At 36.9% G+C, this 14,077-nt stretch overlaps 1 protein-coding gene across 4 annotated transcripts in view; it reads left to right on the top strand.

Moving 5' to 3' along the window:
* The window catches only part of LOC101736826 (phospholipid phosphatase 2), a 121,655-nt gene extending 111,423 nt beyond the window's left edge, over positions 1 to 10,232 (top strand). For all 4 annotated transcript variants that reach the window (XM_062673925.1, XM_012696568.4, XM_012696569.4 and 1 more), the window contains 4 exons: positions 1,872 to 2,092; positions 3,100 to 3,226; positions 4,191 to 4,373; positions 6,850 to 10,232. In XM_062673925.1, coding sequence (XP_062529909.1) covers positions 1,872 to 2,092; positions 3,100 to 3,226; positions 4,191 to 4,373; positions 6,850 to 6,981 — 663 coding nt within the window. In that variant the 3' untranslated portion in view covers positions 6,982 to 10,232. The remainder of the gene's footprint in view (positions 1 to 1,871; positions 2,093 to 3,099; positions 3,227 to 4,190; positions 4,374 to 6,849) is intronic.
* The last annotated feature ends 3,845 nt before the right edge of the window (positions 10,233 to 14,077 follow it).

The following is a 14,077-nucleotide window of genomic DNA, read 5'->3' as shown; positions in this document are numbered from 1 at the left end:
AATTTCATACGAATTAAATTACAAATTAGGAAAACTCAATTTAAAAAAAATAACATCTCTCATTGTGACAATGCAATTTACTTCAAAAACATTGTAGCCGTATTCCGAGCGTATGTAACAAAACTTTCCGCGATTACAAGTGTATTAACTTTAACACGAGAACAAACAAAAATCAGAATTGCAAATCCTTATTGTAAATGCTTGAGCTTGTAATGATTTTAAGTGTAATTGTTAAGGCTATGATGCCACCAAGCGTATTTGTTCAACGGTTGACGAGCAATCCAAGGTATGATGAGTGAACAATGAATTCCGAATATAACCCTCATACACAGCCCATTGGTTTCTCGCCGGATCTTCTCTGTGGATCTCTTTCTCTCACGATTCTAATCCGGTGGTAGATTCTGCGAAGCATAGCTCTTGCTAGGTCCTACCACCAGTTATAGATTTAGATAGATAATAGATAATTAATAGATAATAGATAATTTGATCGTCTGATAGCGTTATCTGACCCTGACTGCGTTGGTCAACGTTTCACCTTATATATTATATGACATTTACAATGTTGACTCTGTATTTTGCAAAGTCTATGTCTGCTGTGATATGCAGATATTACATACTTAAACATTACAATGTAATCAGTACAGTGTAATCTTCTCGTGTCTTTAACATTATTTGAACGCTAGTGTTTTGTCATAAAAATTAGAAATTTAGTGAACAGTGCTCAAAATATGCCTTGATATCTATATAACAATACGTGAAGCAAAACCTTTCTACCCCTTTTTACGAAGAAAATTTCGCGGACGGAGGACTGTGTTTCCACACTTATAGAGAATATAGAGAAGGAGTGCAGAATGCTATATATGTGTGTTTGACACAACACATACATATAAATATACCTACTCTTTGTTTATTGTTAATTGTCTAACTTTAGTTATTGTTTAAAGTTTGTGGTCAAATTGAGAATAGATTAATATTGTTTGTCTTTAATATTATTTAGCTATAGTGTAGTAATGGCGAAATCTGTTATATTAATATAGAAGTATAATAGTCTTTGACAATAGAATCATAATAATGTTTAAACTTATAATGGCAATGAATTATAGTCGAATTTTGACTACTGGGGGAAGTTGATATAAATACACTTCAGTACATATTTGATTTTTATTTTTTTCTTTCATGCCGATTCTCATGATTCAAAGTTTATGATGGTATCTGCGTTACATGCTGACAGATTCGGTGGTGCAATAGTTAGCGCCCCTAACTATTGCGCTGAGGGTCGTGGGTTCGATTCCCACACCGAGCAAGCTTTAGGTGATTAATATACAAGTTTATTTGCTCTTTGTCTGGGTGCTTATTACCTATGTATGTATATATTTGAACATATACTGGGTGTTAAGAGACCGCTTCCGAAAGCAAAGACAGACGATAGTACTAATGACACCTTTGATGATAGGAAAAAAAATTGATTCTGATTTAAAAAAATATATATTTTTAAAACGTTTTATTAGCATTATTTACGCTCCACCATGTTAGTACAGCTAAATGAAACGATAGTTTCATAAAAAATACATTACTCTACTAAAAAAACCAGCAATGAAACACAAAATCAAAAACAGCTAATGCCCGGATCAACGAACGCCCGTACGCGGCGTTTCTTTTACACGCACACCGGTGCGGTGCTAATACCGCGCTCCCCAAAATTTACAACTTTTTAGGGTCAAAATTATCGTTTTCGGAAGCGGTCTCCTAATACCCAGTATAAAGATGTTTATCAATCTCTGGTACAAATAACACAAGAAATCCTAAATGCTTTGCTAAAAATGCTTTTTTTTTTAGTTCACAATCTGTACCCAAATACGGTTTACTTTCAGCTCTGGGCCGTAGAAGCGATGCTATATCAAGACGACGAATACAACATGAAGAAAAGAAAGATGCTGGCCAGTGCTAAAACCGCCGGTCTCATATACAGAGATTACATATACGGGGCGGTCGTTAATCTCACCATCCTTGAGGTGGTCAAGTGTGTGGTCGGCACTCCGAGGCCCACGTTCTTTGACCTCTGCCAACCAGACAAAGCGTTGACTTGCAATGAGTGAGTATAGATACATTTTTTGTGCATTTTTTTTTATTAGTTCTGAGACATGAGTTGTAAGGTCTCAATTCAGTACAACAGCTGCTCCTCCCTTCAAATCGAAACGCATTACTGCTTCACGCCAGACACACTAGACGCCGTCCTACCACTATTAAGCACCACCACAACAACAGCATGTATTTGAATACAGACATTTTGGAAGCGTAATTCTTAATTTCCACATCCCTGTTTAGCGCTATATTATAACCTCAGGGAACAAGTCATAGAGTTAGGTTATAGGTAAACATTCCAGCGAGGAACTTTCCAAGCCACTTGGAGAAGTGACGCGGGATTATCCTTCACAAAAATTCCCATGGTATGTTTGCTACAACAAGCAACCGTGCTTCCTTTAGTTGCATGCGTGATGTCAACTCACCTTGGATTTTGTCGGTGGATCGTCAATCAGAATAGAAGTGCTAGTTAAGAAGAAGCCTTTATTATCCCTACCTCTTCGCTGATAGCCTGAGAGGCTATTCCAACTACGCCCGGACGAGTAGGTGAGCTCACGGGGTCAACCTGAGTGAATTTGCTAACACTAGCCCTAGCAAGAGCAGTGCTTCGCAGAATCTACCACCGGATCGCAATCGCGACCCACTGAGAAGATCCGGCAAGAGACTCAGTGGATTAAAAACAGTGCTTTTATTTTAAAATGATTCCTCTAATGCAGCCTTTCCCAAAGTGCGCGATAACGCCCCCTCGTGGGCGCTGCAGGCCTAAAGGGGGCCGGTAAAAGACCCAGAAAAAAATGGCGTTGTGTAGAGGCTTGGGAGGTGATTTGTAATTTCATCTAGAAGGACTCTTATACACCGACTGAGCTCTCGCTATAGTGATTTTTGAAGTAGGTGAAAAGACGGGGGCGCTAAAAAATAATTTAATCTCAAAGTGGGCAGCAGACAAAATACGTTTGGAAGCTCCTACTCTAATGTAATGCTCAAAGCTAAATATACTTTAATTCCTACCCCTCATAGTTCCGAGTACGTGAGCAGCTACAAGTGCACTTCGACTCAGTACTCCAGGTACTTGCAGATCGATTCCAGCAGGAGTTTTCCTTCGGCGCACGCTTCTCTCTCCGTCTATTGCGGTTTGTTCTTGGCGGTAAGTTCTTAAAGAACGTTCTAGAAATAGTTTTACGTTTATGTTAGTGAAGCTATTTACTATCGAGACTTTGTGAGACCCGTCAAAGGGCCAAAGAGATGTAGCCTCTTTCTGTTTAATTCTTTAATCAATACAAAACATCCTTTTTTTATTATTAGAACTGCTCTTTATCAGAACTGCAAAAGCTATAGAGCTGTTTCATATGTTGTTTTTTTCTTCTACTTTTTTCTTTGCCTCTGCAAGGTAGTGCATACGGCTCATTTGATTGAAAGTGGGTACCATCACTTATGGATGTCAGCAAGCAATACCAGAGGTACAACCAATTCAGTGCCTACTGAAATATTCATTCGAATACAGTATAGCCCAAGCAAGCGTAATCTAAATAACCAATTTACTCATGATTAGTATTCTAATGTGACGTTTGTTTAATAAAAACTAAACAGAAAACTTATATTTTAAATTTATATCCTCATTGGTATCTGGTCTTTAGCGAATCTGAAAACTATACTAGAACGTTTAAGGCCGATTTCCCATAGGAATCTTCTATAAAGTTGGCGTTCGAAGATTGGGATGTGAATATTAAGGCACTCAGAATACTACAGAATATTCTATCTTGAAATCATTATCATATACGTAAGGTATGGCAACAGCATACGACCACACACAATCCGTCGCTTGTGACGAAGAGCTTGACGAGTAAATTAACCCACGGACACAGTCCACTGAGTTGCTCGCCGGATCTTCTCAGTGAGTCGCGTTTCCGATCCGGTGGTAGATTCTGCGAAGCACGGCTCTTGTGTCTTGGGTTCGTGTTAGCAACGTCGTCAGGTTGGAGCCCCGTAAGCTCACCTACTAGTTAAGGTTACGCTGAAATAGCCTCTCAAGGCTATCAGCTTAGGTGGGAAAAAAAAGCATGCGACCGAGCGAAGAACTAAAGTATAGCGTAAATTAATTACATCAACAGTGGTACCTCCAGCGTCGGGCTTTCAGCTGGCACAACCGCTCAGTGCTGCTGATCCCGCTGGCCCAGGTCCTGGCTCTGGTGTACGCGGCTGTGTGCTCGCTGAGCCGACTCACCGACCACCGGCATCATTGGTGGGACGTGCTCGTTGGCGGACTGATGGGTGTGCTTAGTGTCATGTACACGGTAAGTCCTTCGAAGATCCCATCAGACTCTTAATACGTAAGACCAACCCGACTCTAAAAGGATAAGAAATGAAATTGTTTTCTAATAAATTATATTGTGCCGAAAATTAGTACTAAAATGGCATTAGGACGTAATTTCATCATACTTATTGGGTATCGAATTATGTGTTATTTTGTCTAATCGATAAAATTATATTCAATACCTAACAAATGGATTTCTTATTCGGATGTCCTTTGGTCACAGTTTGAATATTAATTCTGAATAGACTGAGTCAGTTTCCCCTTTCGAAAACAATGTATGTACATCCGTTAATTCCAACTCATAAAATTTATGTTCAGAGCTAGATTACAACGAAATATTTTAGGAGGTCTCATAGCAGTATAGTGATCCAATTAAATCTAAAATTTTCTCAAGCGTGGAAGTGAGAATCGATTTAAAAATTACATTCTAAGAAGACCTTTGCTGTCCTAATAAAATATTTACTTGAAAGTAGAAGTTGATAATCTTTGTTATGCTAGTGTGGGGTCAAATAGAATTAATTCATATAAATTGTTTTCTATGTCACAGGGACAAAGATAGATGGGAACCCATTTTCAGCACGCAACAATTATTGTAATAGATAATAAATAATATTTTAACCAACTTCTATTATTCATTATCTTAATTAGTAATGCGCGTCCCATATTCCGTATTACTCAATTTAGCAAAATATTAATGATTTAATATTTCATTTTCAGTTATCACAATTTGACTTTGAACTATGCAATTCCTTTGTCTAAAATTAGTGCAGTAGTTTATTTTGACAGCTAAATGTCAAAATAAAATCTAATAACATTTTATTTTGACATTTAGCTGTCAAAATAAAATGTTATTAGATTAGATATCTTTAGACATGTCGGCACAGGGAAACTGGTTATACGTACTCATTATAAAACAGTCTCGTAAGTTTTACTTATCAAATCAAGCTTCCGAGAACGATAGTCGCCGCATGTGTTTTGGATGGGTTTTTTTTTTAATTAATGTTTCCCTCATTGAAATGCGTTAAGCTAGGATTTTCTACTTCATTATGAGTTCCGGAAACACACATACAAATCGAGAACTAGTCTAATCAAAATCAGTAGTCAAGGTCAACATTGCTTTAAAGTGACCTGACCTGAGTTTTTTTTATTGCTTAGATGGGTGGACGAGCTCACAGCCCACCTGGTGTTAAATGGTTACCGGATCCCATACACATCTACAACGTAAATGCCGCTACCCACCTAGAGATATGGTTTCAAAGGTCTCATTATAGTTACAACGGCTGCCGCGCCCTTCGAACCGAAACGCATTACTGCTTCACGGCAGAAATAGGCAGGGTGGTGGTACCTATCCGTGTGGACTCACAAGAGGTCCTACCACCAGTAAATACATTTTATAAATATATAACTTTTAAGATGTATACCCACATATTCACACAGTAAAAAATGTTTGATAACGCATCGTCAAATAACAAAATTAATATGAACAGCTACTTTTGCTTTACCGGTGGCGGGGGTTGAATTTTAAGCCTAAGCCATAAGTCGTGTTAGGATAAGTCCTAAAAAAATGTAATTGCGACTTCGTATCGATCTCTTGTCTCCGGGCGGGTAGTCGTTGTAATGCGATCCTGAAACCATTTCGAATTTATAAAAAAAATTATTTTATTATAAAAAAGTGTGGGGTGCTTTTCAGGATATTATCAAAATAACCTTTCTACTCATATCTGTTCATAAAATATTTATAACTACTGATGATACCATGCACCCCACGCTTTTTTTTAACAATAAAAACATTTTTTCTTACACTATTTTTAATTCAAATTTATTAAAATTTATTTTCTATTTTTTAGTTGTATTTTCTATAAAAGCGTATTTTGTTAGTTTTTTTAAACTATTATTTATTTTTCATTTTTTAGTTGCATTTTAATTTTTTTAATATATTTTTTCAATTATTTTTTTTAATATTGAATAGTCATCGGTCCTTAATAAGTATACCGAATTTCGAGTTAATCCGACGTTTTGAAGGGGGTCAAAATCGTGTTCAAAGATTCCGTTACAAACATACATCTATACTAATATTATAAAGCTGAAGAGTTTGTTTGTTTGAACGCGCTAATCTCAAGAACTACTGGTCCGATTTGAAAAATTCTTTCAGTGTTAGCCCATAGCCCATTTATTGAGGAAGGCTATAGGCTATCACGGTAAGACCAATACAAGTGGAGCACCAATAAAGAATGTTTCAAAATAGGGGCATAAATAACTCCTTAACATTCTATAATTGAAAAATATTCTCACTTTCTACGTAAATGAAGTGGGGGGTAAAATGTAGCGTTATACCAAAGTAATTATACCACGCGGACGGAGTCGCGTGCAAAAGCTAGTACTAACATAAATACGTTTGACGCTAATAAAAACGTATTAAAATAGACCGTAATACTGAAGAAGACATTTCTTTGTAGATCGTAGTCCTCTGCAAGAACTTCTCACAGCCGGCCGTGGTCAGCACCAGTGACATATCGAGCAGCGACGGCAACAACCACCAGGCCGTCCAGAGGCTTCTTTCGAGCGCACCGAGGGTCGTAGTGCCCTAGCCACAAGCGGTGTAAGCTGAACGCTTACCGGAACTGGCAGGGGATAATAGACCCAAGTGCGGTGATTATGTGAGTGAATTTACACTGCAGCCGGGTGACGTAGGAGACGGTCAATATCTAAAAAAAAAATCTAATAATTCTAGATTACGATTCTAGATTAAGCAGAGGACGAGAACTGAGGTATGATGAGTGAAAACTTTGTTGACGACAATGATTTGTCGCGTCAATACGGAATGAATAGAAGTCTTTCGGAAATCGATTATCAATAATAATTCGATGTAAACGATTAAAAAATACTTTACAAAAATATCGATTCAGATTGTCTCGATTCTGTAGTTATCGTGATTCGGATTTTGAATCTATGCAATGAATCGTTACAATCGTATATAAATGGTAATAAAGCTTAAGTGAAATTTATTATCTTTAGCGACGTTTCGTTCGGATTCTACATATTTAGTTTTAGAGATTTTATGAGACTTGACAACTAGAAGGCAGCTTAGTTTCTTAGAGCCATTAGAAGCGGTAGGCGCGAGTCAAATGCTAGTTGTAGTTTTAGGTCATTTGACTAGATGTAATATTATGTTAAGTTTGTCAATGTAGATGTTGTGTATTTTGTAAATATTGTCGCTATGGAATAGAACAGATCTTGTTTTCCGAAATTGCCGCACGACGAGGCAACATCATCGCGTGTGACGTCATTTGTGGCCAAATTAAGCGACGCGCTAGCCACAGAATATATATCAAGAAATTATTAGCCACATATGACATCACCCGTTATGATTGATCTTCGAACAAATAGATTCGTGACCTTTCAAACGAGCAGCTTAAAGCTTGACAAGTGATTCTTTGGTTTCGCGAATCGTAAAAAAAATTAAAAGTATTTTTACAGCTTAATCTTTAGGTTTTACAGTTCACAGTTTTCGTAGTCACGGACGACTATATCGAGGGGTGATAGGCTGTCTGGTTTAAGCGACATTTTTGCAACTTTACAGGAGAACTATTTAAAGCTTAAAATTAGGAAAAAATATCATAACAAAAAAGAAACTTCTTCAGCTATTTGAATGGGGTAAACTTAATTGAAGTTCAATTGAAAACATCAGATTGTTGATGCTAGTATAAAACAAAGTCGCTTGCTCTGTCCCTATATCCCTATGTATGCTTAAATCTTTAAAACTACGTAACGGATTTTGATGCGGTTTTTTTTAATAGATGGAGTGATTGAAGAGGAAGGTTTATATGTATAATAACATCCATTAAATAGTGGAGAAATCAATAATAAATTACAGTTTCCGAAGCGAAGCGAGGGCGGGTCGCTAGTACCAAATAAAACGACCTATAATTACAAAGATAAATGTCGCGTAATAAGCGAAATGTTGCTTAAACCGAATACCCTTTTATCCCTCGATATAAACGTTAGGCAGAAACCGTAAAAAATATTTTAAAGTTCGACACAAGCCTTTGTGGTCATTGCAATTATTGTAGAATTTAAATAATCTTTGAATTTTAAACGTGACAAACAAAATGACACGACACAATTGATGACGATCGTTCAAAAACAATTATAATCCATGTGCGACACGTTTCGAATTCGCTCGTGTTGTAAGTAAGCGCAGTGATTTATTTACATCTCTATGAGTTGTTGTGTTTCAAAAATAATTTATTGTCAACGAATTAGTAATATTGTGGGAGGTTGACTAATATTTATATTTAGTTCGCCTTAAGACTCTGTCAGAGCTGATGAAGGGTATTGCTGGAGGGAAGCCGATGATTCAAGGGCGCGGGCTGAATCCCTTCTTAAGCAAGTTCAAGAATGGCTTTTGTTTCTTGGACGTGTGTATTTTCTTGATTGCTGTATTAGCACAGAAGTTTTAGGTTTTTTTATTCTTGGAGAAAGTGTTTTTTTTTTAATAGACTATCAAACGATTTTGTGTTTTTAAACGTCATGTTCTTTTTTTTTTCTTGATCTTAGTAGGCAGCGAATATTTACAGCGTATATTCGTAGCTTAAAGTCTTAAAGGCAATCTTTTAAGTTCTGCTTTGGAAATTAGTCCCTATTTTAAGTAATAAGTTCTTTGATTTCCGAAATAATAGGTCCATTGTCGTTTACAACAGACTGCGCGTTTTCTGTCGATGTCGTCACATTGACCCTGTGGTACAATGTGCAAAGAACGGTAAATACAATATTTATCTTTTGAATTTGAGTTTAATAAACAAAAGAATGAATTGCAACATGCAAATCAAACAATTTGTCATTCGTAAAAAGTAAATAAAGGCCATAAAACTGTGCAAATAGAAAAAAAAAACTTTCTTTATTTAACAGGATTTTTAAACAGATATACCTAACTGTTAACTTGGTTAGTACTTATTGAACTAAAATTTCTAAGATAATACATGTGCGTTCGTAATATTTATTAAGATATTTAAATAGCCGCTTGGCTCAGTTTTTTCTAATCAGGATTGAGAGCAACAAAACTTTGACGAGATTAAAATAGGAAGACAAACTTCATAGTATAGGAAACTAGATAACACTTATTGATTGAATGTGAACTGGAATGTTTAATTCATACATTTATAAGTAAGTTTGATTGTAATTGGAAACAGTATTCGTTGTACAGTACCTGTATGCTAGTCTTAAGTTAGTTTATTAATAATTTATTGAAATGTCCGCCATCTTTGACAGATAATTAATTGCCCACCTCACGCTTCAAGCATTATAGAGTTTTTAATCGTGTACACAGTCGGTGCTGATGACAGAATATTCTAGAAATTAATTTTGTGTTCTTCTATCGAACCGTTTCCTTTTTTTGTGTATTTCGAATAGTAAATTGTGTATTTAACCTTTTTCGTTAATAAGATTTGGTTGGTTTCTGTCGCTGTCGCTCCCGTATTTACAGAAATAAGGAAGAAAGAGACAAACTAACTAAATTTTGAATGTACACATTTCAGTAGTGTGTAAAAGCAATTTTTATGTTAATCAAGTTGTTGTAGATTAAAATAAAATAAAAAATTTAAATTTTTTTTTGTCTCTTGAGATAGACAGCACTGACTGGATTTTCAACGAGAAGACTTTGTAACAAAAACCTTATTAAAAAAAGAATGATAAAAAAAATGTAAATTTATGTGTCTATTTATTGTTTATAGCATTGACATTCCCGCGTATTTAGTTCTAAGCTTTGATTCTGTAAATATATAGTTATTAGATACTTAGATAGTGATTTGTGTTCAATAAACCTTTAGAACAGAAAAACAAATGTCAGATGCGTTTTATTTTCATCGTTTTATCCCCTGAGGTGTAAGTAATATAGACAAGGCGCCCGTCGTCATTTCAACAAACGGTGGCCACTATACAACAAAAGAGTAAATTTTAAGGTTATGTTTCATATATTATCATTTTACTATAATTATTATAAGTGGCGATTTCGTCTACAAATGTAGTCAGCAGTATCTACAGTCAAAAGTATACTCTCTTTCGCCAATAACTGAAGGTGCTATAAGGACTGCGCGCGGATTGGCGGATGAGCTCACGGGGCTCAACCTGGCAGGATTTGTTAATACTGGCCCTAGCAAGAGCTTTGCTGTATCTACTACCAGATGGGAATGGCGACCCATTGAGAAGATCCGGCGAGAAACTCAATCGCCTGTGTCTAAGGTTGCACGTCGAACTCTTGCGACGAACTCGACGAGAACAGTTCGGTAGGATCCGAAAGGACTTGTTTAGGGCGGCGGCGGCTTTGCGTCGCCCCGTCGCTCGGGTCGGAGATTTAATGTGAAGCTTTTAATTCCTACCTAAACTGATAGCCTTGAGAGGCTATTTCAGCGTAACCTTAACTAGTAGGTGAGCTCACGGGGCTCAAACCTGACGACGTTGCTAACACGAACCCGAGCAAGAGCCGTGCTTCGGAGAATCTACCGCCGGATCGGAAACGCGACCCACTGAGAAGATCCGGCGAGAAACTCAGTGGGCTGTGTCTGTGGATTAATTTACTCGTCGAGCCCTTCGTCGCCAGCGACGGGTTCGACGAGAACGTTGACTGATGCTTGAAGTACCTAAAAGCACCGTTCATGGATCGGGAGGCTCCGAAATGCTGTGTTTTGGGCGACGTCGACTTCTTTCCATTCTGTCCGCAGGATCGGAAATGGCGAGGTGGTCACGGTTAAAGGTATATATAGTGCCACGCCGGTTTATCGAAGAAGAAAGAAACGGGTGGCCGAGACTAGCTAACCTTTTTCAGACACTTACCATTCCTAAGTATCCTAACCGCACAGTTGAATTCAGAACAAAAAATCCGACAATCGCACTTCGCACACAAATCGTGCACAACAAAAAATGCCTACTCATGATAATTTAATAAAACTCTCGTAAATCACGTTAATAGATATTAATTGCATTTCCCGTTCGTTCGGTCAATAAAAGGTTTCGGTGGCTATTTGATTAACACAATTAATGAGTTATGAATGCGCGCCGTATAGGCCTCATGCTTGAATCAAGTATTTTAATCTGTTTTCAGTACATCAGGGTCGTACGGACATTTTACGTTATGTATATATAGCCGAGTACCAATTTTGTGTCTCCCAGTATTAGTTGTTACCTTTGTGAAAGCTTTTTTCGAGGTCTACCCGTCGTCCCCTTTCTTAAAAGAACCTAGGTATTACAATATTATCAAAGTCTCAGAATCACTGAGTTTTTAAGATAACGTTTCTTTTGTTGACTTACAAGATATTCTTTTGGAGGTTTTGGTTAAAAAATGTATTGCTTAAATGTTTCACCTTGAGACATGAATTTTAAGTCACAATTCTACAGTACAACGGCTGCCCCACCCTTCAAACCGAAACGCATTACTGCTTCACTACAGGCGAAATAGGCAAAGTGACTCACAAGATAATCTGTCACCAGTAGCTACGCAAATTATAATTTTTGCTTATTTTGCTTTATTTTGCACGATGTAATTTCTTCGTCGTGGAAGTCATTCGTGAATTCGCAATAAGTCCGTACCTGCCTACGGCATTATAATAATAAAATCCAAATCATAGAAACAAACGGATGAAGGAAAATAAAAACACCAAAACAAGCAACAAAAAAGTCCTTGCTTATGGTTACGTTGCAATGGATATTCTCCTAGAGATTTATCCCAAGGAGGGTTGACGTCAAACAAGCGGTCGGCCGTAAAACTCAGGCCAAATCCCTATGCAGCATGATAAAAGGACCCTCTGCTCCGACCCCACATAGTGTGAGATAAAGGCAAAAGCATATGAAGCGATAACACTGTGCAATATGCATACAAGCCGTAAAAATTGTGTTTTGCATAATCACTATACAATTCAAGTGGTGCGTCGCGGTACTCATGTGGTGATACCTGGTCCGGTAACCACTTAACACCAGATGACCTGTGCGCTCGTTTACCAGTCTACGCAATAAAAAACAGCACTTGGATGTTGATAAGTAGTCTAAAAATTTCTTTTTTTTCACTTGAAGCAAATTTAAACAATTTCAAATGTATGGGCCAAAGTAGCGGTCTTGTTCAGAAAATAACTGCTAACGCAATATTTTAAAAACAAAAATACCGTAACCTTCTATGTAGTATATATCTAGTACTATAATATTATCTAGTATCACACTTATGAATACCTACCTATTCGGTATTAAGTATCCGAAACATTACGTATGTGTGACGATCGTTTGATGCGTCACTATTAATTTCTATTCCAAGACTGTGTTCGCGATTTGCAAGCCACTTAAAGAATAGTTCCTGTTAGATCGTCTTGATATTTACTTGCAAATTATGTAGTTATAACGGATATAATATATTTTGCATTCAAACTTGGATCCAAACTGTAGTAATAACGAACAATTACCATGCATGAGAGTCAATTCTGTTATAATATTGCAATATGTACTCTAGTTATCCCTTTTACTGCCATGTAGGACTTTTTGGCGGGAACGCGAGGAGTGAAGTTGTGTGATTTGTTTTATTTTGTCTATTTAGTGTTTCTTCAGGTTTTAATATGAAATAGCGGTGGTTTATTAACTGTTTAATATTTGTGAAATTGGGCAAATGTGGCAAAAAGAAACAAAGCCGCTGGACGTAACTTCTCGGGATCCGCCAAAAAGTCCACTGAAAAAATCTCAGTAAATGACCACCATTTTACTGAGATTATATTTCATCTCATATCATCTCATTTCATTTCATTTCATTTCATCTCTGTTGATCTCAAATTAATCATATTCATTTCATTTCACTCCATATTATCATTTTTCATAAGATATAAGAATAATAATAAGAATATAAATTAAAATAAGATATGACTTAAAGGTCTGAGTTACCAGGTCATAAAATGCCTTAAAAAAATTCCTATGTAGGTCACCGGTGCCCTACGCGGCGCACTGAAGTAATTACGTCGATTTTTTTTTGCCTTTGTAGGCAGTCGAGCGTACAGCCCACCTGTTGGTAAGTGGTTACCGTCGCCCATGGACTTCAGCAATGCCAATGAGAAATCGACATTATTACTTTAATGCGCCTTTAGGACATTGGTGATCCATATGGCAATCAAAGGGCTATTAAACCTGTAGTGTACATGACTATAGATAGGGATATTATAAGTCCACACAAATAGGGCCGTTCTGTCTATTTATATCGACAAAAACTCCGGCTATAAGGGCGTGACATCTATATTATATAAATAGTTACGACCGGTACTGAAATCGGTTGACTTCCACATCAGTAAAACTATGAACCAGTATCTCAATAACGTGCTTAGTAAACAAAAAATGCATTTCACTAACAAAATTAACAAGCTGTTTCTTCTGGATTTATGTTTATTAAATTGGCATTTTATTTTAATTAGTGTTCAATAGGTTAAGAATAGAAGTTTTCGTCATATAAGAAGACAATGTTTAGAATTAATTTTTAATTTCTGCGGCGCCCAAACTTCGTCGTAAAGTAGCGCCACTCAAGTGTTTTAGTAACGTCAAAATTCGTTTTTCTTTCTCATCTAATTAGGCAAACGAGATCGTCACCAATCAATGCTGACTGCCACAAGACAAAGTTAAAGTTTCAAGTGTAGCATTCTATGACTGTCGCATACCTAATGTTTATTC

Source organism: Bombyx mori, chromosome 19 (genome assembly GCF_030269925.1).
Source record: "Bombyx mori chromosome 19, ASM3026992v2".
In the NCBI taxonomy this organism is placed as follows: Eukaryota; Metazoa; Arthropoda; class Insecta; order Lepidoptera; family Bombycidae; genus Bombyx; species Bombyx mori.
Note: the sequence above shows the minus strand (reverse complement) of the source record. Positions and strands in the feature narration are given on the sequence as shown.